Below are 24,559 nucleotides of genomic sequence, written 5' to 3' on the forward strand. Positions count from 1 at the left end.
CCACAGGAAGAGAAATGAGCTGCATTTTTAGTTTCTTCCAATGGTGATTTGGTTGCAGGGGGCCAGGAGTTTCGTCATTTTGGAAGCCTCTCAGTCCCTAGTTCACATGACAGCACAGAGCATCCCTTGCTCCTTGAAGGAAACTCTACCCCCTCAACATGATATGAATGGCAGGGCAGAAATACAAATTGAGAAGGGAACCAGGTTACAGGCTACACAAAGGCAATGCCTTGTGATTAGGAGTCAGGGCCATTGTGAGAATTTCCACACCCAAATATAAGGATCTTTTTGATGATGCTGAGATAGGACAACTGCAGAGAAAGTTGGGAGTATTTCAAAATGAATCAAAACCTAATCCTTTAACAATGTGTCTACCCTCTCTCCACATGTCTGTTGAAGAAGAATGTAGTTAGGTCTTATAATTCAGGAGGTACAAACCTGTCACCCCAGTACCCAGGATTCTGAGCAGGAGTATCAGGAGTTGTAGGTCAACCTAGGTTACACAGCAAGACCCTGACTAAGAAAAAGAAAGGAGAGAGAGATACTGAGACTTGTGGTCAACTTGAGTCAATATGAAGGACATTATGCCAAGAAAAATTACCCTTAAAAGAGAGAAATACTTCATATGTGGAGCCAAAAACAAAATTCTCCATTAGTGATAATAGCAGGATGGAGAGATGTTTCTAGGTTGTAGACTAGGCAGTATGTAGGAGGAAGAGGGCAGAGATCTAATGCACAGAATGAAGACCAAAGTACATCATGGAGAATTAGTGCTGCTCTCACCACAGAGAGAAATGGTACATTCAGAAGACAGACATGCTGACCAATTCCACCATCAAAATATCCATATAGATATAAATCAGGACATCAGAGCATGTGCTTCAAATGTACAAAGGAATTTATTGTAGCAAGAAAAGTCTCTTTATTCAGAGATATTTGTGCCATATATCTTTTTGTCCAGTGCCTGTCTTTCTTGGTAACACTTCTGCAGAGCAATCTTATGCCCAGCTCTCTGTGCATATCCTTGACGGCTGATCTTCACCTGGATACACAATGCATAAAGTCATCAGTCACTCAGCTCTCACTATCTAGGACCTTTCCTTAGAGACTGTCTTCATGGTTCAGTTCTCTAGGTATTGGTTGATGTCACTCTCTAAAAGGGGCCCCACTATAAAAAGCCCTCAAATTACTGTCATTATTCTCTAGGTCTGTCCCTTGCAGCAGGCAGTATTTCTGATGGAGAAGTGGTGTCCCTACCTAGGTCATCAAGGGAACAGCTGACTCCATGCAGCAGATGGAGGGGATTGAGCAGCACCTCACTCTCACATGGCTTCTGCCAGGACAGAGAGGCATTGCCCTCAGTGAGGTAAGTCTCTGAGCTGCCTCAGACACTGTTTCCCCTAAACCAGGGGTTAGTACAGGAGCCTGGGTGCTACCTGGATCAGCAGACATTTCCCCTTGTTCCTCTTTAGTCCATCTGCTTGTGAGTCTCTGACCCAACTTCTCTGTCAATCAGAAGAAGCCTCTTCCATCAAGGAGACCTGAAAACACGGCATTTTGGTAAGATCACAAAATGTTTAGTTGAACATCACCCTGTAATCAAACACAACTTCCCCATGGCCTGAGCAGAGGAGCGTCACCTGTGTGTCCCCCTTCCATCCAGTGTGTTAGGGCTTGAGTGGCATCTCCTGCTCTAAGCACCATCCAGGTGAAAATGTCCCTTGCTGGGTGTAGTCCCAGGAGTCTCCTTGGTAGCCCCAGCATAGGGACACACAGGCAGCAAAGATCTTTCCCAGCCTGCTGCCTGGGGACAGGAAGCTTCAGCAACAGCAATGTCCCTACAGGATGTCAGAAAGAAAACAGCTGGGATCTTTGTGTGAGATACTGTTGAAAATAGGGGTGTAGTAGAGTGTGGTCTTGGGGTGTACTAGAGTGTGGGCCTAAGGAGGGGTGTGAATCTGACCCCTTAAATCTCTTTAGGTGTCTCTGAGTTATCTTAGGAGGTAGGAATATGGCAGGAGACCATGAGCCACCCAGAGGAACACCCTCACTGTCAGGCCAGGGGTTGCCATTGTTTTTCCATCAACAGGTTCTATTCACGATCATGCTTGGAACCAGCTCCATCTCTGAATCCAACTGTCAAACACTCCAGACTTCACCTTGCTTCCACTCAAAGCACAGCTGGTGGGCCTTACCTTGCATACAACTGGATGCCCTGGGGCAAATTGTGCACCATGGCATGTGCTGGCTTCACATGGCTCCTGCGAAGCAGTAGAGCAGGGTGGTAAGTGATTGCATTGGGGGTGGAGATAGGAACAAGCTGAGTTAGAGGAAATTGAGGCATTTCCAGGAGGGAAATCACATGGAATATGAAATTACCTTGCTTGGAATGGGAGTCCTCTCCCGTTCAAGCAAACTTCACTAGTGTCAACTGTGCATGAGGTACATTGGAAGAAGTGTGTGTGTGTGTGTGTGTGTGTGTGTGTGTGTGTGTGTGTGTGTGTCTGTCTGTCTGTCTGTCTGTCTGTCTGTCTGTCCCTGTCTGTCCAGATGCAGAGTACAGAAGAATACATCCATATGACTCAGGTTGCAAAGCAACAAGCATGTTCACCCATAATAGTGTTGGGGTGAGTTGTGACAGTGTCTGGATCTGGTGGGGACAGGAAGCAAGCTGTCTAGGAGTTCAGGATGGTGCTGAGAGCTGCACCATAACTAATGGACTCACCTGTTCCCACACACTCTACCTTCCCAAATGAGCACAAGATGGACACTCCCTGCAAAATCATCCCTCTGTTTCTGGCTCCAACCTGGTCAGCAATCTTCATCTTTAACACATACAAACTGGTCAGGACCCCTGTGGTCCTCCATTGCTTCCAGTGCCGCTGTCTCTTCTAATGGCTCACAGGTACACCTGGAGATAGGTAGCTGGACTGACGATCTTACTGTTCACCGAAGGTCCTCTGAGGCCTGTTTTCCTAATGACCACAGCACTCCGTGGATCCTTGTTTAAAGGACTTCTGGTCCCACAGAGTGCTTCACTTTACTGGCACAATTGTGGCACCACCAGCCATCATGAACCTACCTGCAAGGGAGAGTCAGGAGGATCATGAGTCTGTGAGAACTGCCTCCCAGAATCCCTTCTCAGTCCTCAGGTTCCAGGTGATCTGAGAAGGGTGTGGCATGCCCCCTCCTCCCCAGTCTTCATCTACAGACACAGGAACCCTTTGTCCCTAGTTTCAGCCTGTGATATGAACACAGCTTCCCATGGCACACAGCCATCTGAACTTCCTACCTGGCTCTCTCCTGCACCATGTGCATCTTCAGCACGCTGCTCTCCACTCTGTGGTTTCAGCTTCCAGGGAGCACAGTGCCTCCAACAGCACTTGAAACAGACACAAGAGAGGGGCCTCTTAGGAGAATATGCAGGTCTTCTGCTTGGCTGTACCGGCCCTGTGCAGTGCTGGCCCCTCAGTCTGATTCCTCCTGAGCGCCTGTCCCATTGCTCTCTTCACCCACTCTTCTCCTCATCCATGCCCAGCCTCGGGCCACTATCCTCTGCTGCCTATCTACATCTAGGTCAAGTTTCTCAGGAAGGATACTGTGGGATTTGCTTTCTGGTGTGATAATATAGTATCACCTATTCCTATAATCTGTTTATTTAAAAGCATATCATTTAGTCCAGGAAACAGCATAGTGAGTAAAGGTACTTGACCCCAAGCCTGGGGACCTTAATTCATTCCCTAGGACCCACATGGTATAAAGACAGAACTGACTCCTGCATGTTAACTTCCACACACATATAGTAAATAAATATTTTTTCTTTAAAGAAAAGAACATCTTTTTCTTTTTCTTTTTTTAAGAGGCCTAGATACGTAAGTGCATTGGAGCCTCTCCACCTACCTGTTACCTTGGCTGCCTCTGTGGTCCTTTAAGCTCATAGGCAGGATTTTGTTGCAGCCTAGGTGCTCCCTCTTTTCCATTGGTAGGCAGCAACACAAACTTCTCAGGCCTTTTATAATTCTGCTCTGTAGGCTCTTCCAAACCCGCTTTCTAAAGGGAGCTCTGGGTGCAGTCTGGCTCCGGCCACTGAGGTGTCCCTTGGGTGTTTCTGGGGAGGATGGGCTGAGGTCTTTTTCTCGTACAATGGGACCCTCATCCTGGGCCTCCTTGCTGGAGAATGGGGGTGATCTATCTTGTGAGGTCATTTTGTTCTTTGAACCAGCTGTAGCCACACTGTGGGGCTGTCCCGTGAGGTCCTCCTGAGGTGCAGTTTGTGAGAGAGATGAACTGGTCTTTTCACCTCTCTGACTAGCTGTAGCTACGCTGTGGGGCTGTCCTCTGAGGTCCTCCTGAGGTGAGGTTTGTGGGAGAGATGAGGCGATATTTTCACCTGGTATGTTGATGTCTTTGCACTGAACTGCCTCCATTGGGGTGTGATGAGATAAAGCCTCCTGTGAGGATGCCTTGCTCTTTGATTTGTTAGGGCCAGCTTTGGACACATTCAGGGATAACTTGTTGGAGTAAGTTTCCAGTGCTGAAGACACTCTGGTACATATTTCATTGGAGGTGTTAATAGTGCTCCCTGTATCCCCCCAAGTGCTATTCATGAAGTTAGCCTCGTGTACACAATGGGGGCAGATTCTTTCAACTGGGGCTATTTTCTTGTTAGGGCAGTTCACGGTGGGAGGCATACTGTACCTCGTTCTCCCCTTTTTGTCGTTCTCAGGACTCTCAGGTAGAGTGGGCAAAATGGAAGAAGTGGGAAGGATAGGGGCACTAGATCCCCTCTTTATAGCCACTTTAGGTATTGTGGGAAGGCCTGTAACATTCAAGGTTCCGGAAGACTGCTTGGGCTGAAGATCTTTTATAATGTCGTCTTCCCAGGGTGACTGCTGCCTAAGAATCAAGTAGGTGGCCATCACCTGATCATACTTCTTCTCCTGTAAAGCTTCCATTATCTCTCCTTGCTTATAACCCATGACGCCCATGATGACCATCACAGTGGGGTCTGGGTAGCTGTCCTCATCGTTCTCTCTAAAGGGACTGGGAGAACCTTCATTGCCATGCTTTAGCCATTGAAAGCCCACAACGTCACCTATTTTTGGTCTTTGTCCAGGATTTACAGTTAACAACTTAGCAATAACATCCCAAAGTTCTGGCGACAACTTGAATTCAAGAGAGTACTTCCCTGACAAGATTTTGTCCTTTAGTATTCCAAAGGTAGTTCCCTTGAAAGGGAGGCACCCTGTTGACATAAAGTAGAGTACAACCCCCAAACTCCAGATGTCGATTGCTCGGCCATCGTAGCCTCCACCTTCAAAGAGTTCTGGGGCGCAATAAGGAAGGGTCCCACAGAAATATGCTAGCTTCTGCCCCATGGTAAGCTTGGTGCCCAGCCCAAAATCACTGAGTTTTATATTGCCTTTGCCATCCACTAAAATATTTTCAGGCTTTAGATCCCTGTGAGCAATCCCTTTCCTGTGACAATACTGGAGGGCACACACCATCTGTTTAAATACCTTACGGGATTCCTCTTCCTGTAGGTAGCCAAACTCCACAATCCTGCCCATCAGCTCTCCCCCTGTGGCATGTTCCATAACCATGTAAATGTTTTTTGTGGTGTCAATTATGTGTAAAAGTTTAATGATATTGGGATGGTCTAGAGATTTCATTATTTCAATTTCTGATTTGATGAAGCTATTCTTTGTGCCTTTTGGAAGAACTTTTACTGCTACCCTTGTCTGGGTGAGTAGATGGCTAGCCAATTTTACTTCTCCGAATGCTCCTCGGCCAAGGGTCTTTAGGATTTTATAGTGCTGTGTTAAAGCCTCTTCATCAAAGGAGTTGTACTGTAGGACTTTGCCTTGAGCCATTTCCCACTTCCTCATCTTTGTTGATATAAATGCTTGTACCAACACCAACTAGTGATGCAAGATAAAAATTAATCAAAAGTGGGTCTAGGAGAAACATTTATAGCTATAAATTCTTGCAGTTAAAAATATGACGGATGTCCAAAATAACCTAATGATGCATGTCAAGGTCATAGGAAAACAAGAACAAGCCAAAACCCAAAGAAATAGAAGAAATGCTCAAGTCCAAAGCAGAAATTGGTGAAATGGAAACTAAAATAATATGAAGACCAATGTAACAAAGACTTGATTATTTTAAGAATAAATATAACTGATAAAATCTTAACCAAAATAACGAATAGGAAAATTTAAGATACAAATTAATAATATTAGAGATAAAATAAGAAACTAATAGAAAAATTTAAGATACAAGTTAATACTATGGGAGACAAAATAACATGGTGTTACCAGAGATACAACTGAAATCCAGACATCTAGACAATCACTAGGGAATGTTTTTTTTTTTTTTTGGTTTTTCGAGACAGGGTTTCTCTGTGTAGCTTTGCGCCTTTCCTGGAACTCACTTGGTAGCCCAGGCTGGCCTCGAACTCACAAAGATCCGCCTGCCTCTGCCTCCCGAGTGCTGGGATTAAAGGCGTGCGCCACCAACGCCCGGCGGGAATGTTTTTTAAATGTTCCAGCGAATTGGAAAAATCTAGAATAAACGTCTACACTCACATTAGCTACCAAAACTCAACTAAGAAGATATAAAACACCTAAATTGAAAGACTGTCAGAGTCAGAGGCAGTGAATGACAATACAAACTGTTTTCTGGACAAAGCAGGGCAGTTGCTTATCTGAGTTTACAGCATTGTGACCTGCTTAAGCAGCTCACTCCAGACAAAAATCTCTCCATGAAGAGGGTAGGTAGGACAAGAAGTCACATTCCTGATGAGCTATTGACAAATGATAGATTCCAGGAGAGGAAGAACACATTTTAAGGGTGTGGCCTCTGGTAGGTGGGACCAGCCTACCAGACTTCCAACTCTCTAGTGGAAGGCCATATATCCAAGAGTATAAGGACAACAGAAACTGTACTTGATGGTGAAAAACAAAACAAAAAGACACAAATATGGGTGGTAGGAAAGGGAGTATAGAAGATCTAGGAGGAATTGGAGGAAGAGATAAACATGACCAAAATATATTGTATGAAATTCTCAAAGAACTAATTTAAAACAGAAAGAAAAGCAACAAAATTGAAATAGTAATTTAAAATAATCTCTTAACAAACAAAAAAGTCCAGGGACAGACAAACTCATTGGTGATTTCTATCAGACCTTTAAAGAAGAATTCACACCTGTGGTGATGTTTTGTTTGTGATCTAACAAATAAAGCTTGCCTGAAGATCAGAGTGTGGAGCTAAGCCACTAGTTACCCACAGAGGCCAGGTGTTGAAGGCTCACACATTTAATCCCAGTACTCGGGAGGCAGAGGCAGATGGATTTCTTTGAGTTCAAGGCCATTCTGAGCTATATGAGATTGATCCCTTTTAAAAGAAAGACAGAGCCAAGGGGTGATGACTCACACCTTTAATCCCACTACTAGAAAGGTGGAGACAGGAAGGGAAATGGCTGGGCAGAGAGAGGTGGGAGGAGACAGGAGCTCACTGCATTCAGTCTGAGGATTCCTGGAGACAGGATATTGCACACTTTCAGTCTGAGGATGGCTAGAGTTAAGAAGTCTCTCTAGTGGCTGGCTTTTTTTGTCTTAATGATCTTCAGGAAAGCTTTGTTAGACAAAATATCACCAAGATACCAATGCTTCTCAGATGATTGTATGAAATGAAAAGGGAAGGATGCTTCCAGATTCATCCTAGGAGCCTGTATTACTCAAGTACTAAAACCAGGTGGATACAGTAACAAGAGAAAGGTATAATTAATGTCCTTGGTGAACCACAGATGCAACAGTCCTTAGAGTACTTAATATTTTACACAAACTTCAACAGCCCTTAAAAGGACCATACTTCATGATGAAGATGGGTTCACCCAGTCATGTAAGGGCTGCAACATATGCCAACTGATTAGCAATGTGCAGAAACAGAAGGGCAAGAATCATATACTTAGCCGAAAAGAGTGAAATTGTCATTTTTCAGGGGAAAAATGCATGGACCTGGAAACCATAGTGTTAACAAGTGTATAACAAGCCCGTCCCACAATGACATTTGTTTTCAAGTCTTGGATCTCAAGTTGAGGAGGGGACCGGATAGTAAAAGGGAATATTAGAGATGTGAAGGAGAAAGAGGAGGTAAGTATATAGAGTAGGTGAATATTATCAAAGTACATTATGTGCAGATACAGAAATGTTACAGTGAATATTTTTTACTTTTTATGCTTGTTTTTACTAACAAAATCTTTAAAAATTAAAAAGAGAAAGAAAATGAGTAGTTAGAAAAAGAAAAATGGAAGATTGTTAACAAAGAAAATTTAAAATATGTAAAAATTAACTTCTAAAACCAGAAACATAAATTACAAAAAATAAAATGAAAAACTAAAACCAATACCCCCAAAGCACAACCAGCAAAGTGAGAGAAAAACTCACTCTGTCAAGTACAACAAGTCACCAGTATCCGAGTCCAAAACTTCACCAATATCCAGGTCCAAAACTTTCATCCACGTCCAAGTCCCACAGATCACCACCCAACAGCTCTCTGTACTAGAAGGACAAAACCCAGCCCTAGGCAGTGTGTTATATGCACAGGTGTCAGTCATTCCTCACAGTGGCTCCTTGTGAGGTCAGAGCAAGACATGGACCAATGAGGGATGGGCACACTCCTGTCAAAGGACTGTGTTAGCTACTCTGCAGTCACTGCTACCAAGTGCCCCACAGAAAGTAACATAAGGAAGGGTTCCTTTCTGCTCACACTTTGTGAGAACAGGGAAAGCATGGTGGCAGGAATAGTTGGTGTTAGCACGTGGCTGCTTACACTGTACTTGTGGTCACCCCACCTCCAACACCAGGCTAACAAACTACTTCCTGGAGCTAGACCCCCTCCCTAAAGCTAGGCCCCAACTTCCCAAGACAATCACCTGCTGGAGAGCACAAGTTCAAACACAAAAATGTCTACATGGGACATTTCACAAGAAAAACCTAGGCAGAACTGGCTCCACTTTAACAGTAGTAACAGCAGAAATGGTAACAATGAAAACATGGCCCCCTAAAGCTCTGTGTTTTATTGGGTGTAGACTCTGATATCTATCAGTAAGAAAGTGAACCCAGCGGATGTTCCAGTGACCTTTGCAAGTAAGATCAAACATGCTGTGATAACAGCTGGCTGTTACAGACCTCAACATATTTACATTCATAGTAGATAAGTTAAGATTCAGATATTTGGGGTACATGAGGTGTATTTTGGGGTATATGAGGGCTGCTCTCTTGTTCTGACCTGGCAGTTTGTATGTTCTCACATGGTCCTGGGAAGGACTGTACTCTCTTTCAGGCCCTGTTCTATAGGCAACACATCCTTCATGATGGTGAACCTCCTGGGTTGATGCCTCCAAAGGCCCCAGTATCAATATTATCATTGCTTTAGGAATGAAGATCCAACATGGATTTGGAGGGACACATGTTCCAACATGATACCCCACAAACTAGAGCTGGTCACCACTAGACGTGATGTGCCTGAGGTGAGTCATTGCAGTTCTCCTGACAGACATCAAGCAGGATCTCAAAGACAAGGTAGAAATTCCTCATGTAAGGTCTGAGGACCTGCCTGTTATTAAAGTTGTCATGTTGAGATGAAAGAGCCTGAAGAGCAGGGTTAAATATTGGTCTGGCCAGATTGATATGAAAGTTTTAATAAATAATAGGCACTTTAGGCAGACACATAGCAGGTGAATTCTGAGAAAGTCCCTTGCATTACAGTGAATGGGGTCCATTTTTCCCGCCATTAAGAAATATTATCTGGCCTTGTCTCTTGGGCCATTTGTGTGGCCTCTTATTTGAATAGATAAGAGGACAGATCACTATGTTTTATAAAACCATTCACTTCCTTTTCTGAAACTGACCATTCAGGGTGAGGCACCAGGGGCTGTTGAGTTAGATTCTAACTGCCTGTTAAGGTATCACAAACAGTATCAGATCCTTCCATTTATGTCAATGTGGGTAAAATGCTGAGCAAAGGAAGCCACAAAAGGGGGAAAATATTGCATAGAGGGACCTAAAGCAAGGCTGCCCACTCTCTCCATACCTATTCAATACAGCACTTCAAGTTCTAGCTAGAGCAATAAGACAACAAAAGGAGATCGAGGGGATACAATTTGGAAAGAAGAAATCAAACTCTCGTTTTTGCAGATGATATGATAGTCTACATAAATGACCCCAAATATTCCACCAGGGAACTCCTACAGCTGATAAACACCTTCAGTAATGTGGCAGGATATAAGATTAACTAAAAAAATCAATAGCCCTCCTATATACAAATGATAAATGGGCTGAGAAAGAAATCAGTGAAACATCACCCTTTACAATAGCCACAAATAGCATAAAATATCTTGGGGTAACTCTAAGCAAACAAGTGAAAGACCTGTATGAAAAGAACTTTAAATCTTTGAAAAAAGAAATTGAAGAAGATATCAAAAAAAAATGGACAGATTTCCCATGTTCATGGATATGTGGGATCAACATAGTAAAAATGGCAATCTTACCAAAAGCAATCTACAGATTTAGTGCAATCCCCATCAAAATCCCAATGCAATTCTTCACAGACCTTGAAAGAACAATACTCAACTTCATATGGAAAAACAAAAATCCCAGGATAGCCAAAACAATCTTATACAATAAAGGAACTTTCGGAGGCATCACCATTCCTGACTTCAAGCTCTACTATAGATTTATAATAATAAAAACAGCTTGGTATTGGCATAAAAAAGACACATTGATCAATGGAATCCAATTGAAGACATTGACATTAACCCACACACCTACAAACACCTGATTTTTGACAAAGAAGCCAAAGTTATACAATAGAAAAAAGAAAGCATCTTCAACAAATGGTGCTGGCATAACTGGATATCTACTTGTAGAAGAATGCAAATAGATCCATATCTATCACCATGCACAAAACTCAAGTCCAAATGGATCAAAGACCTCAACATAAATCCAGTTACACTTGAATCTCATGGAAGAGAAAGTGGGAAGTAGCCTTGAATGCATTGGCACAGGAGACTACTTTCTAAATATAACATCAGTATAGCACAGACGCTGAGAGCAACAATTAATAAATGGGACCTCTTGGAACTGACAAGCTTCTGTAAGGTGAAGGACACTGTCAACAAGATAAAAAGGCAGCCTACAGAATGGGAAAAGATCTTTACCAACCCCATGTCAAATAGAGGGCTGATTTCTAAAATATATAAAGAACTCAAGAAACTAGACAGCAAAATATCAAATAATCCAATTAAAAAATGAGCTACAGAGCTGAAGAGAATTCTCAGCAGAAGAATCTCAAATGGCTAAAAGACATTTAAGGAAATGTTCAACATCCTTATCCATCAGGGAAATGCAATTTAAAACGACTCTGAGATACCATCTTATGCCTGTCAGAATGGCTAAGATAAAAAATACAGAGGACAGCTTATGTTGGAGAAGATGTGGATAAAGGGGAACACTCCTCCACTGCTGGTGGGAATGCAATCTTGTACAGCCACTCTGGAAATCAGTATGGCGGTATCTCAGAAAACTCGGAATCCACCTACCTCAAGACCCAAAAATAACACTCCTGGGCACATACACAAAAGTTGCTCAACTATGCCACAAGGACATTTGCTCAACTATGTTCATTGCAGCATTATTTGTAATAGCCAGAACCCGGAAGCAACCTGGATATCCTTTCACAGGAGAATGGATAGAGAAAATGTGGTACACTTATTCAATGGAGTATTATGCAGTGGAAAAAAGCAATGTCATCATGAAATTTGTAGGCAAATAGATAGAACTAGAAAAAATCATCCTGAGTGAGGTAACCCAGACCTAGAAAGATAAACACAGTATGTACTCACTCATAAGTGAATGTTAGAAGCAAAGGAAATGATAACGGGGCTACAATCCACAAATGCAGAGAAGCTAGGTAAAGAGGAGGATAATAAGAGGGACATATGTGAATCACCCCAGGAAGGGGTAAGTGTTAAGATCTGCTGGGCAAACTGAGAGGAAGGAAATAGAGGGGAGGGGATTAGAGGGGATGGGAGGTGGGAACATGGGGGAGAGACAGGGAGGGAGAGCAATGAAAGAGATATCTAGACAGAGTGTACCATTAAGGGGATGGGGAGAAATCTGCAGCTGGGGAAAAGTCTAGGGACTCACAAGATCGTCCCCAGCTAAGACTCATAGCAGTGTTGGAGAGGGTTCTTGAACTAGCCTTCCCCTACACTCAGATTAGTGTCTACCCTAATTGTCATCATAGAACCTATATCCAATTCTTGCGGGCCGCAGAAATATATCATAAGAACTCAGCTGGTTATGGCAAAGTCACTACCTGGAGGGATTAGGGAATTCCTCCAGAGGAAGCCAAATCTCAAGGAGTTTTTGGTGTTACTTGGCTTGTTATATATCAGCTGTATTCTGTTATGAAAATCATGTGTGCCTTCATAGTTTTCCCAATTGACTTTCCCCTAAGAAGGACTAACAGTGTAGACTGATCACTCTCTGGACATACACATTCCAGGTATTTGGAGAACAGCCTCAGGAAAGGCTTTCTCTGGAACCAGTTATCTCCCTTAGCCACTTTCAAGGACTACAGGAAACACCACCCAGGTGGACGCCCAACTGCCAAAGACTAACAATGATAACAGCCCACCTGAAAGTCTCCTGACTTAAATTCCACAAGGAGACACCACCCAGGGGGGCGCCCAACTTCCAAGGACTAACAAGTGATAGCAGCCCACGTACAAGTCTCCTGACTTACAGTAAATTCACTAGAGGACGCCGCCTAGGCCAGGTGGACACTAAGTAATAGTTTTACACAATTTAGCTTAGGCCCTCCTTTCTTACAGCCCTACTAACTTTATAGACCTCTAACTACTTACCTAACCACTTCTAGGAATATTTAGATAAACTTCTGTGCTAACAGCTATGCTCAGCCAGAACTCCCAGTTCAAACCTCCCTGTATCACCAGAGGCATCTAGCTGTACACAGGTTGCCTAGAGACTGAGCACACTTTCCCCCACCCTGCAGAAAAACGGCAGACAGCTTGGACAGATAGGAGCCACAGGAAAAAAGAAGACAGTTTTATTTTCTCCCATTGACCTAGCAACTTATAGATTTTTAACATCGTTTACCAAACACATTTAAGGTTATAGTTGTGCACGTAAGATCCCTCTTCTTAGGTGTTAACCATATTTAGCCTTTAGTTAATTCATTAGTCACTTCCCCTTTGGGTCACAAATGGTAATTAACAACTAGTGCCCTTCTTTGTAATTCTTATCAACCCTCCATTTGATCCTGATAGTGGACAATCACTGCCTGAGGAAGTTCAGGCTGAGTGTCCTGGGTGGAGGGGAGGATTGTGCTTTTGGGGAGATATATAACTGTAAAGCAGAGGACAGGCCGGGGAAGAGAGAAGAGAATGGAAGAACGAGATGGGTAAGAACTTGAGAGGAACAAGCTGAGATGGGGAAGAACTAGATTGAAGAGCTAAAAGAGAGGACTAGAGTAACGAGATGGAAGATGAGGAAGAGCCAGATGGGGAAGAACAAGATGAGGAAGAGCCAGATGAGAGAGAAGGAGACAGGAGAGGAGCTGATAGGGGAAAGAACTAGATAGATGAGAACCTAGAAGGGACAGAACTAGATGAAGGAATTAAGATAGAACATAGAGGGGACAGTAGATAAATATAGAGAGAAATCAGGCAAGAAAGGAGCTAGACATGAGAACAGAACTGAAGCTGTGTATAAAGGATGTTATGCCAGAGGAATTAAAGCGAATGGATCAAAGAACTCTGAGTGCGTAGACTGATTTACCGACCCTAAAGATTCTCTGCTGGTTGATAGAGCCTTCCGCGGACCCTGGGAGGGGACTATCGAGGGGCTGGACCCCCATAGTCCTCGTTATCCAATGACTGATGGAAACAGATACAGAGACCCACAGCCAATTACTTGGCCAAGATCCTGGAGTTCAGTTGAAGAGAAAGAGGAAAGATCATAAGATCAGAATCATGATGGGAAAAAAACCACAGAAATAGCTGAACCAAGCTAATGGGAGCTCATGGACTCTGGACTGAGAGCTTGGGAGCCTGCATGGGAGTGAACTAGGCCCTTTGAATGTGGGTGAAAGTTGCATGGCTTGATGTGGATTTGTTTGTTTGTCCCCGGCAATGAGATCAAGACTTACCCCAGGTATACAAGCTGGCTTTTTAGACCTCATTTCCTATGGTACACTGCTTTACTCAGCCTTGATGAAGGAGGGAGGGGCTAGGTCTAGCCCCAACATGGTGTAACAGCCTGTGTTGACTACCCAAGGGAGGCCTTACTCTCTATGAGGAGGGGATGGGGGTGGGATGGAGGTAGGTTGGGGGAGGGGGGGAATAGGAAGGAAGGGAATGAGTTGGTATGTAAAAGGAAAGGAAATCTTTTTTTAAATAAAAAAATTATAAAAATAAAAAATAAAAATAAAAATAAAAGAATCTCCAAACAACCAAGGCTGTTGCCAAGACTACAGGTTGCTCTCCACAAATTTATGGCAAGACCACATTGCTGAAGATACCACCTACACAACTCACTGACCATGGAGGAGTCAACATACATAGAACCTCAACCCCTATGTGAAGGAGTCTTGGGTAGAGAAAGATACTCTCCACGGTACTAAGGAGAAATGAAACAACTAACACAACCACAAAACCTTTGACTTACTAATGTCCTACCTGCAAGATATGCTAGGGTGATTGTGGGGCAAAGCTTGTCAAGTAACCAACCAATATCTGATTTGACTTAAGGCCTCCTCCACTAGATGGAAACTGTATCCAACACTGCTTAGATGGCCGAGAACCAAAGACAAGATTGCCCAAGAACCTAGGGTAAAACCAAATACTACTTCTCTAAATAATAAAAACGTAGCTATAAATTGATTCCTAATGACATTCTGCTATACTTATATATCAGTGCCTTGCTCAGTCATCATTAGGGAAGCTTCCTTCTGTAGCTGATGAGAACAAATACAGAGACCCACACCCAAGCATTATGTAGAGAAAGGAGATCTTGAAACCCTCATCCCTAAAAGGGAAGCCTTCATCAGATCCTTCTCATCAGATTTCAGGGAACTCCTCTGAAGAAGAGGCAGAAAGAGTATAAAATTCATTGGGTGCAGAGGGCATCCTAAAAACAAAATAATTAAAGTAAATATGAACTCATGGAGATCGAGACAGCATCCACAGTCCCAAATAGATCTGTATCAGATGGGGTTCTAGAGTTGAAAGGAGAAATGGACACAAGTCCCCATTCCTAACTCAGAGGGTATCTCCAAATGATAAACTCTTTCAAATGAAAATTTAGTTTTCTCCAAGGGAGTTTCACTGGAGAAACAAAGTACTCTTAAGGGTAGGCTGCATCCCCAGAAATAGATGGCCAACAGAAAACAAACTCAATGGCATCTTTGGAAGTTCCTTGTGTCATTATGTCATGTCATGGATTTTCTTTGTTCTTTTTTGTAATTATCTTATTATTTTTTTAATTTTAATGAATTTATGTATTTTTCTTCTCTCTTTTTATGCCACAGGTCTTTTGTGTATATATTATGGCTTCCTGCTTATTGTTTTTATGAGGTTCCTGAATATGCCATACATAATGGGTCTCTGATTCTTATGCATTCCCTTAAGCACTTTTCTTTCTGTTTGTTTTATCCTACCCTCATGTGTTACATTTTATCTTATTTTATTTTGTTATTTAAAAAGAAATCAAATTCCACACAGGACTGAGGATATATAGTTCAGTAGTAGAGTATTTACCGACTGTGTGGCCCTGGGTTTAATCCCTAGTAGCACACCCATAATTATACTTTAAGTTAATTAATTAACCAATTAATTAAAATAAAACTCCATGGAAACTTAAAAAATAAATTTGTTTCATTGATTGTATTGCAATATTAGGAACAAACTAAAGAGGGTATAAAAGTTTCCAAAGATTATAGTAGCAGTGTTTGAGAAGGAGAGCACCAGCAGAGTCCTTTGTATTGGTCATAATGATGCTCAGGAGGATAATCCTTCTGCAGAGTGTCCACTGCATCATGGCAGCAAGTCAAGCCTGGCTCAAAAGAAATTTCTTAAACCTCTTCAAATTAGAGAAACTTTTCCACTAAATTGTACTTTAGATAACTTTTCAGTAAATTCTTGGAAAATTTACACTCATACAAAGTGAATAAATTTAATCTAATTCTACAAGAACACAATGTTTCTATTTTAAGTTGCTATAAATAAAGAGATCCTTGTTAGGTAGTGAAGTAATATGATTTATTAAGAAAATTAATTTTCGAAACATGTGATCAATATTTAAATTATATCTCAAGGTTCCTCATATATAAGACCACTTCCCATTTTCATGAAGTGCTCATTTTGTTGTTATTGTTTCTGTTGGGGCTGTCTTTCTCTTCCCTGTCCTTCTTACTTCTTCAATCAGAGATCATTAATACTATTGCTTTCCTAGACATCTCTGCCTTGCTTTTAACAGCTCTTTAGAAAATGCTAACTCAAAAAATGTATTTTTGTTAATTTTATTTTTTTCTTTTTCTGATGTAGATCAAAGTTAGGACTTTGTACATACAAGACAAATGCTGTGCTACTGATATATGACCCAGCCTTGTATTTTATTTCTTAAGCAGAAATGCCTTGAATTGTCTTACTTTGAAGAAAGGGACAGTAATCAACAATTTAGTATTTTACAGTAACTCACACTGAACATTAATTGCATCTCTCATGCATCTCAAAGTCTATCATTAATACATTTATTTTCTTTCTTCTAAGGGATGAAGAGAAAGTGAAGATAAAAGACATGAATGTTTCACCTCAGAAAATAACACGTGAGTCCCAAGAATTAATAATACACTTAATAATTAAAAATAATATTGTGAGAAATCAGGGCTAGCCTCTACTGAGCTGAATTTAAGGTCATAGCCTACTACTTTTATATCTGCAAGGACACTGAGACAGTCTATGTGTGCAGCCATTAGAGCTATGTTTCAAAGAGACAGGAATCATGTCTAAAAATATTTCTGTTTCAAAGTATAGTTATCTTATTTCATTTACTTCAAATATATAACCAAAATAGATATGACAAATATGGAGTGGGGATAATTGCATTCCAGCATCTGAATTATCCAAGGCTTAGTATCTTCTTATTTCATTATTGTTGTTGGCATCTTCAGAAATTTCTCTGTAAATCCCCATTATCTGTCTGATACTTGTAGAACTTTTCCATTCTATAGAGGGGAAGTGTGTAATTCATAAGCCTCATGTACTTATAGGCAGCCAAATGCAAGGGCTACAGTGTTCAGTCCCATTGGTCTGGTTAGCTGGACTCAGGGTTTCCAATGCTGATTGGATTAGAGTGTCCAAGAGGATTGGAGGTGTGGGCAGCTTTGAAGATGAGGAAAGCAGGAAGAAAAAACCAACTCAAGCCCTAACTGTCCCACCTCTGACTTTTGTCTTTTATTTTGGATGAGTGGCAGTATCATAACAATAAGTAAAGAGCAGAATCAAGGGGACTTGGTGAAGGCTCACATGTAACTGTGTTAATCTGTGTATTTTTCCATGGAAGAGCTGTGAAACAGTAAAGCGGACCCAATGGAGTTTAACAGTTATGTGAAATCATTATTTTTCTGGAGAGTACTAAACTATAGTCAGTTTTTATTAGAATAATTGGTGACAGGAAATTGCAAATAATTTGCAGACATTTTGACACTATTTAATGTGTGTTTTTAAAGCTGACTACTTGGTTGAAAATTAAATGGGATATTGTTTTCATATTATGCAATAGTTTATTACGGTCTGTGTGTCCTCTTTTTCTTTTCTTTTATTTATTTATTTATTTATTTATTTATTTATTTATTTATTTATTTATTTATTTATTTTTGAGACAGAGTTTCTCTGTGGAACTCACTTTGTAGACCAGGCTTGCCTCAAACTCACAGAGATCCACCTTCCTCTGCCTGCAGAGTGCTGGGATTAAGGCATGCACCATCACCACAGGGCTCCTCCTCTTTTTATGGAAGAAAATTCTATGCTTTTTTTGTATTGAGGAAAACTTAGCTCCTAGTTCATGTAAATATACTCATGTTCAGCTGACCAGTGAGCTAGTCTATCCCTGTGACCCAGCTTCCATCTTTCATTAGATGTTTTACTTCAGCACATGTAGAAATTTTTGCATGATCCTTCACTCTGATATATAATTCACTGGTATCTAAATCCTTTTCTACAAAGTAGTGACCTGCATTTGTTATTTCACAGCAATAAAATACAATTATTACATCATTCTCCTTCAAATTCGCTAAAGGGGAACAATGATTTTACAATGGTGAGAACAGGGCAAACACATGACATATCAAATTTGCTTTCTTCTCAGGTCTTTGATGATAGTATCACCATGGAGACACAATCTGAATGATGCTTACATGGCTGACTTCTACCCCAGCCAAGCAATGCTTAGAGAAACTGACTCATAAATATTACAGATTTGCACAGACAAAATTTCATTTTAACTTTGATCTGATTTTATCTCCTCAATTAATTTAAGGATTACATTATACATTCTTCAGAACATGAAAAGTGAATATGATCTGACCTGATAATAATTGTTGTTAAGCTATTGCCAACACAGAGAGAAATTAGAATAAATTAATAGTTTTTTGTTTGCTGTCCACTTGCTCTGAAATTCTTTAACAAAAGTCTTATACTTATCATCTAATCAGGTCACAATGTCACAGGAATTTCAAATTACACCTTAGCTTCATTTATATGATAGTAAAAATGCTAAGCTTGTTAAAATTTAAAACCAATGTCCTGAATTTAACACCAAAGCAACACTGTATATCTTTTTTTTTTTTTTTTTTTTTTTTTTTTTTTTTTTTTTTAGAATAGCATGCCTCTTGTTGGGACCAGTTCTGTCTTTCTTATGTTAGTGTCTAGAATTCTTTTCAAAAAGCCTCCCCTATTTCTACATAATTTTCTGAATTTGATATTACTAACGGTATGTGTACCTCCAAAAGTAATTTAAATATATGAGCACTGGTGAGCAGAGTGTTGTGGTGTAAAAACATCATGTTTTCTTCAAAGTATTGAATTCATTTTGAGTAAAGTTAAAAAAATTGTCAGTAGAAAATTTCAAATAAACACAAAATAAACAAACAACACAAGGGAAAGCTATAAAAAAGAGACTACTAATTTTTATTTAGTATTTGGTTTTATTACTTTATTAAGAATCTCCTGAAATAAATAGGTCGATCCCATGACCCAGTGAGCCAATAACATAAATGAAATTTGTCCAACCTGTAAGAGAAGTCAATGTCTGTCTTCTTGTGCTTTCTTCCTTAAAGAGAATTTATATAAGTAAATTTCACAGACCTTAAATTCTGTTCTGTAAATATTAAAATATGGGTGCTCTCCTATCAACATACAGTGATATTTCACAGAAATAATGTATTACTTTCTAGACAATTGCCTATGGACAGAACTTACAGTTTTTACACAGTACAAGTCAGTATTAAGAGCTTTAAACTTTCATGTAAATTAACGCTAGTATATGAAGTTTCTGATGCCTTTTTGATGGAGGAATGTTTGTGATTGGACTGTGGTCTTGCACAATTTAGTGCTTTATTTACATAACTACTAAATAGTATCTATTCATTATTCTTCAACAATTTATTGCCCAGTCTTCTATTTCTGCATATTTGGTCATTTTTAATTTTGACTCCTGGGACTAAAGATACAAAAAACCCTGCTCTACATGCTTTGAGTGAGGAGTGCTTTGGGTGAGGAGTGCTTTGTTATGGCAACTTTTCTCCCATTTGCTGTTACTGTTTCTTTTTTTTTATTATGCCTCACTCTTTCTCCACTTTCTTTGGCTTTAACGTCATATTTGATTCTATTTTCCATCATCTTTTAGAATATATATCATATTTTAAAATAGTTATCTGTTGCACTTTTTCTGTTGTTTGAATATTGTCAGCTATATAAATGAACACCAAAAAATGAAAATATGTCATTTTACTTACTATATCAAAACATTCTTTTCTTAAAAAATACAAATCCATTTTGACATATTTAATTTTATTTCTTTCAAAATAACTTATTTTACTATTTCTTGCAAGGCACTCACTGAGAAAAATTCTTCAGTTTCGTTTATCTGGCTGTCTTATGGTTTCTATTGCTGCAATGAAACACCATGACCAAATGCAAATTATAAAGGAAAGGGTTTCTTTGGCTTACACTTCCATAGTGTAGTCCACAATTGAAGAAAGCCAGGGCAGGAACTCAAACAGGGCAGGGACCTAGAGGCAGGATGGGATATAGACTCTGTGGAGGGGTGCTGCTTACTGGCTTGCTCATTATTGCTATACTCAACCGGCTTTCTTATAGAACCTAGCACCAACAGCCTAGGGATGGCACCTCCCAAGATGGACTGGGCCCTCTCCCAACAATCACTAATTAAGAAAGTATCCTCTATTATTAGGAGACCTCATGAGGCTTGTCTTCATAAAGTTATGAAGTTTTTATTTCACTGGGTTTCTATATCATTACCTCAGAGTAAAGGGTTGGGAAAAGGTTTCCCAATCAAACGGACTTAAGAATTAAGCTGGTATAGCTATCCTAATATCCAGCGAAATAGATTTCAAACTAAAATTAATCAAGAGATGGAGAAAGACATTCCATATTCATCAAAGGAAAAGTCCATCAAGATGAATTCTCAGTTCTGAGTATCTGTGCCCCAAATACAAGGACACCCACAATTATAAAAGAAACATTACTAAAGCTTAAATCAGGTGTTAAACCCCACACATTAATAGTGGGAGACTTCAACATCCCACTCTCACCAATGGACAGGTCATCCAGACACAACCTACACAGAGAAATAAGGGAACTAACAGATGTTGTGACTCAAATGGATTTAACAGACATCTATAGAACATTTCGCCCAAACACAAAAGAATATATCTCTTGAGAACTTCATGGGATATTCTCTAAAACTGACCACATACTCGGTCACAAAACAAATCTCAGCAGATTAAAAAAAAGTTGGAATAACCACAGGTATCCTATCAGACCACCATGGGTAAAAGTTAGAGTTCAACAACACACAAACTTCAGAAAGACTACAAACTCATGGAAACAAAACATCTCTCAATTGAATCACCACTGGGTCAAGGAAGAAATAAAAAAAAAAGAAATTAAAGACTTCTTAGAATTCAATGGAAGTTAATCCACATCATACCCAAACTTATGGGATACTATGAAAGCAGCGCTAAGAGGAAAGTTCATAGCACCAAGTGCCTACATAGAGAATTTGGAAAATCTTCACACTAGCAACTTAACTGCACACTTGAAACACTAGAACAAAAAGAAGCAAACTCACCCAGGAGGAGTAGATGGCAGGAAATAATCAAACTCAGGGATGAAATTAATAAAATAGGAACAATACCAAAAAATCAAACAAAGAGTTGGTTCTTTGAGAAAATCAACAAGATAGACAAACCCTTATTAAAAGTAACTAAAAGGCAGAGAGAGAACATCCAAATTAACAAAGTCAGAAATGAAAAGGAGGACATAATAACAGGCACCAAGGAAATCCAGAGAATCATTAGGTCATACTTCAAAAACCTGTACTCCACAAAATTGGAAAATCTAAAAGAAATGGACAATTTTTTGATAGGTACGACATACCAAAATTAAATCAAGACAAAATAGACAATTTAAGTAGACCTATAACCCCTAAGGATATAGAAGCAGTCATTTAAAATCTCCCAACCAAAAAATCCCAGGACCAGATGTTTTCAGTGTAGAATTCCACCAGACTTTCAAAGAAGAACTAATTCCAATACTTCTAAAATTGTTCCACACAATAGAAACATTGCCAAATTCTTTTTATGAGTTTATAATTGCCCTGATACCCAAGCCATACAAAGACTCAACAAATAAAGAGAATTATAGGCCAATTTCCCTTATGAACATTGGTGCAAAAATGCTCAATAAGACACTGACAAACAGAATCCAAGAACACACAGAAAAGTTGACCCCGCAATGATCAGGCAGGCTTCATCCCAGAGATGCAGGGATGGTTCAACATACAAAATCTGTCAATATAATCCACCATATAAACAAACTGAAGGAAAAAAAAACACCACATGATCATCTCATTAGATGATGAAAAAGCCTTTGACAAAATCTAACACCCCTTCATGATAAAGGTTTCAGAGAGATCAGTGATACAAGAAACATACCTAAACACAACAGAAGCAATATACAGCAACTTGACTTCCAATATCAAATTAAATAGAGGAAAACTCAAAGCAATTATACTAAAATTAAGAAAAGGCTGTCCATTCTCTTCATATCTATTCAGTATAGTATTTGAAGTTCTAGCTAGGGCAGTAGGACAAAAGTAGAACAAGGGATATGAATTGGAAAGGAAGAAATCAGACTTTTGCTATTTCCAGATGATATGATAGTATACAAAAGTGACCCCCAGAAATCCTACCAGGGAGCTTCTACAGCTGTTACACACCTTCAGTGATGTGATTGGATACAATATTAACTAAAAAAAAAAAAAAGCAAAACAGTACAGTATCCCTCCTATATACAAATGATAAACAGGCTGAGAAAGAAATCAGGGAAACAACACCCTGTTCAATAGACACAAACAATAAAAAATATCTTTGGGAACTCTAACCACACTAGTGGAATACATGTATGACAATAACTTAAGTCTTTGAAGAAAGAAATTGGAGAAGATATCAGAAGATGGAAAGATCTCTCATGCTCATGGATCTGTAGGTTTAACATAGTAAAAATGGCAATCTACAGATTCAATGCAATCCCCATCAAAATTCCAACACAATTCTTCACAGACTGGAGAAAAATAATACTCAACTTCATATGAAAAAACAAAACACAGCATAGGTAAAACAATCCTGCACAATAAAGAAACTTCCAGAAGTATCGCCATCCCTGATTTCAAGTTCTACTATAGAGCTATAGTAATAAAAACAGTATGGTATTGGCATAAAAACAGACAGGTGGATCAATGTAATTGAATCAAAGACTGTGACATAAATCCACACACCTATAACGGATTTTTTTGACAAAGAAACCAAAATTATATAATGGATAAAAGAAAGCATCTTCAACAAATGATGCTGGCATAACTGGATATCTACATGTAGAAGAATGTAAATAGATCCATATCTATCATCATGTACAAAACTCAAGTTCAAGTGGATCAAAGACTTCAACATCAATCCAGTTACACTGAACCTGACAGAAGAGAAAGTGGGAAGTAGCCTTGGATACACTGGCACAGGAGACAGCTTCCTGAATAGGAGACAAGTAGCACAGACACTGAGATCAACAATTAATACACGGGGCCCTATTAAACTGAAGAGCTTCTGTAAGGCAAAGGATACTGTCAAGAGAACAAACAGCAGTCTACATAATGGAAAAAGATCTTAGCAACCAGACATTTCACAGAGGGCTGATCTCCAAAATATATAAAGAACTCATGAAACTAAATGTCAAAATACCTAATAATCCAATTTAAAAATAGGGTTCTCATCTAAACAGAGAATTCTCAACAAAAGAATCTCAAATGACCAAGATACACTTACAATATCCTTAACCATCAGGGACATGCAAATTAAAATGACTCTGAGATACTATCTTATACCAGTCAGAATGGATAAGATCAAAAGCACTAATGATAGCTTATGTTGGAGAGGGTCTGGAATAAGGGGAACACTCCTCCACTGCTGGTGGGTGTGCAAACTTGTACAGCCAGTCACTTTTGAAATCAATATGGGGATTTCTCAGAAAATTGGGAATCAATCTACCTCAAGACCCAGCTATACCAATCTTGGACATATACCCAAAAGATACTCAGTCATACCACAAGGACACTCACTCAGCTATGTTCATAACAGTGTTAATCACAGTAGTCAGAACCTGGAAGTAACCTAGATGCCCCTCAACTAAAGAATGGATAAAGAAAATATGGTACATTTATACAATGGAGTACTACTCAGATATAAAAAGGAATGATATCATGAAATCTGCAAGCAAATGAATGGAACTAGGAAAAAATCATCCTTAGTGAGGTAACCCAGACCCAGAAAGACAAACTTGGTATATATTCACTCATAAGTGGATATTGGTTATAAAATAAAGAATGATGATAAGCTCTCCACAGCCCCCAGAGAGTTTATGTAAGGAGAAATTCATGTAAGGGGAAATAGAAGAGATCTCCTAGGTAATCTGGAAGCATAGGTGTGGAAAATGAGGGGATGGGAACATGATGGATTGTGCTGGATGGGTTGAGGGCAGGATGGAGGTGAGATGTAATGAAAGAGATGTCTTGATGGGGGGGCGGTGTGCATTTTTGGCTTAGGGAGAAACCTGGTGCTAGAGAAACTCCCATAAATCTACAAGGATGACCCCAGCTAAGACTCCTAGCAATAGTGAAGA

At 39.9% G+C, this 24,559-nt stretch overlaps 2 protein-coding genes across 13 annotated transcripts in view; one reads left to right on the forward strand and one right to left on the reverse strand.

The window, feature by feature from the left end:
* Positions 1–880: 880 nt before the first annotated feature.
* On the reverse strand, positions 881–8,606 carry LOC102903215 (sperm motility kinase X-like). 11 transcript variants are annotated; one of them, XM_076569325.1, is made up of 8 exons: positions 8,448–8,603; positions 3,901–5,921; positions 3,293–3,382; positions 2,726–2,911; positions 2,196–2,261; positions 1,641–1,838; positions 1,437–1,541; positions 881–1,042 (listed from the first exon to the last, which is right to left on the reverse strand). In XM_076569325.1, exons 2-3 carry the CDS (start codon positions 5,886–5,888, stop codon positions 3,349–3,351), a joined length of 2,022 nt encoding a protein of 673 aa, XP_076425440.1. In that variant the 5' UTR covers positions 5,889–5,921; positions 8,448–8,603; the 3' UTR covers positions 881–1,042; positions 1,437–1,541; positions 1,641–1,838; positions 2,196–2,261; positions 2,726–2,911; positions 3,293–3,348. The 11 variants fall into 11 exon arrangements, with proteins under 11 accessions (XP_076425440.1, XP_076425443.1, XP_076425441.1 ...); XM_076569328.1 differs by having other exon boundaries at positions 2,726–2,975; XM_076569326.1 differs by having other exon boundaries at positions 2,726–3,082.
* Hnmt (histamine N-methyltransferase) overlaps positions 8,007–24,559 on the forward strand; it is a 60,331-nt gene continuing 43,778 nt past the window's right edge. The window contains exons 1-3 of one of the 2 annotated variants that reach the window (XM_076569335.1): positions 8,007–8,153; positions 9,439–9,532; positions 16,856–16,911. The gene's annotated coding sequence lies outside the window, so the exon portion shown is untranslated. Of the gene's footprint in view, positions 9,533–16,855; positions 16,912–24,559 lie in introns of both variants that reach the window. The other variant, XM_076569334.1, reaches the window with a different exon arrangement.

This window comes from Peromyscus maniculatus, chromosome 4, assembly GCF_049852395.1.
Source record: "Peromyscus maniculatus bairdii isolate BWxNUB_F1_BW_parent chromosome 4, HU_Pman_BW_mat_3.1, whole genome shotgun sequence".
In the NCBI taxonomy this organism is placed as follows: Eukaryota; Metazoa; Chordata; class Mammalia; order Rodentia; family Cricetidae; genus Peromyscus; species Peromyscus maniculatus.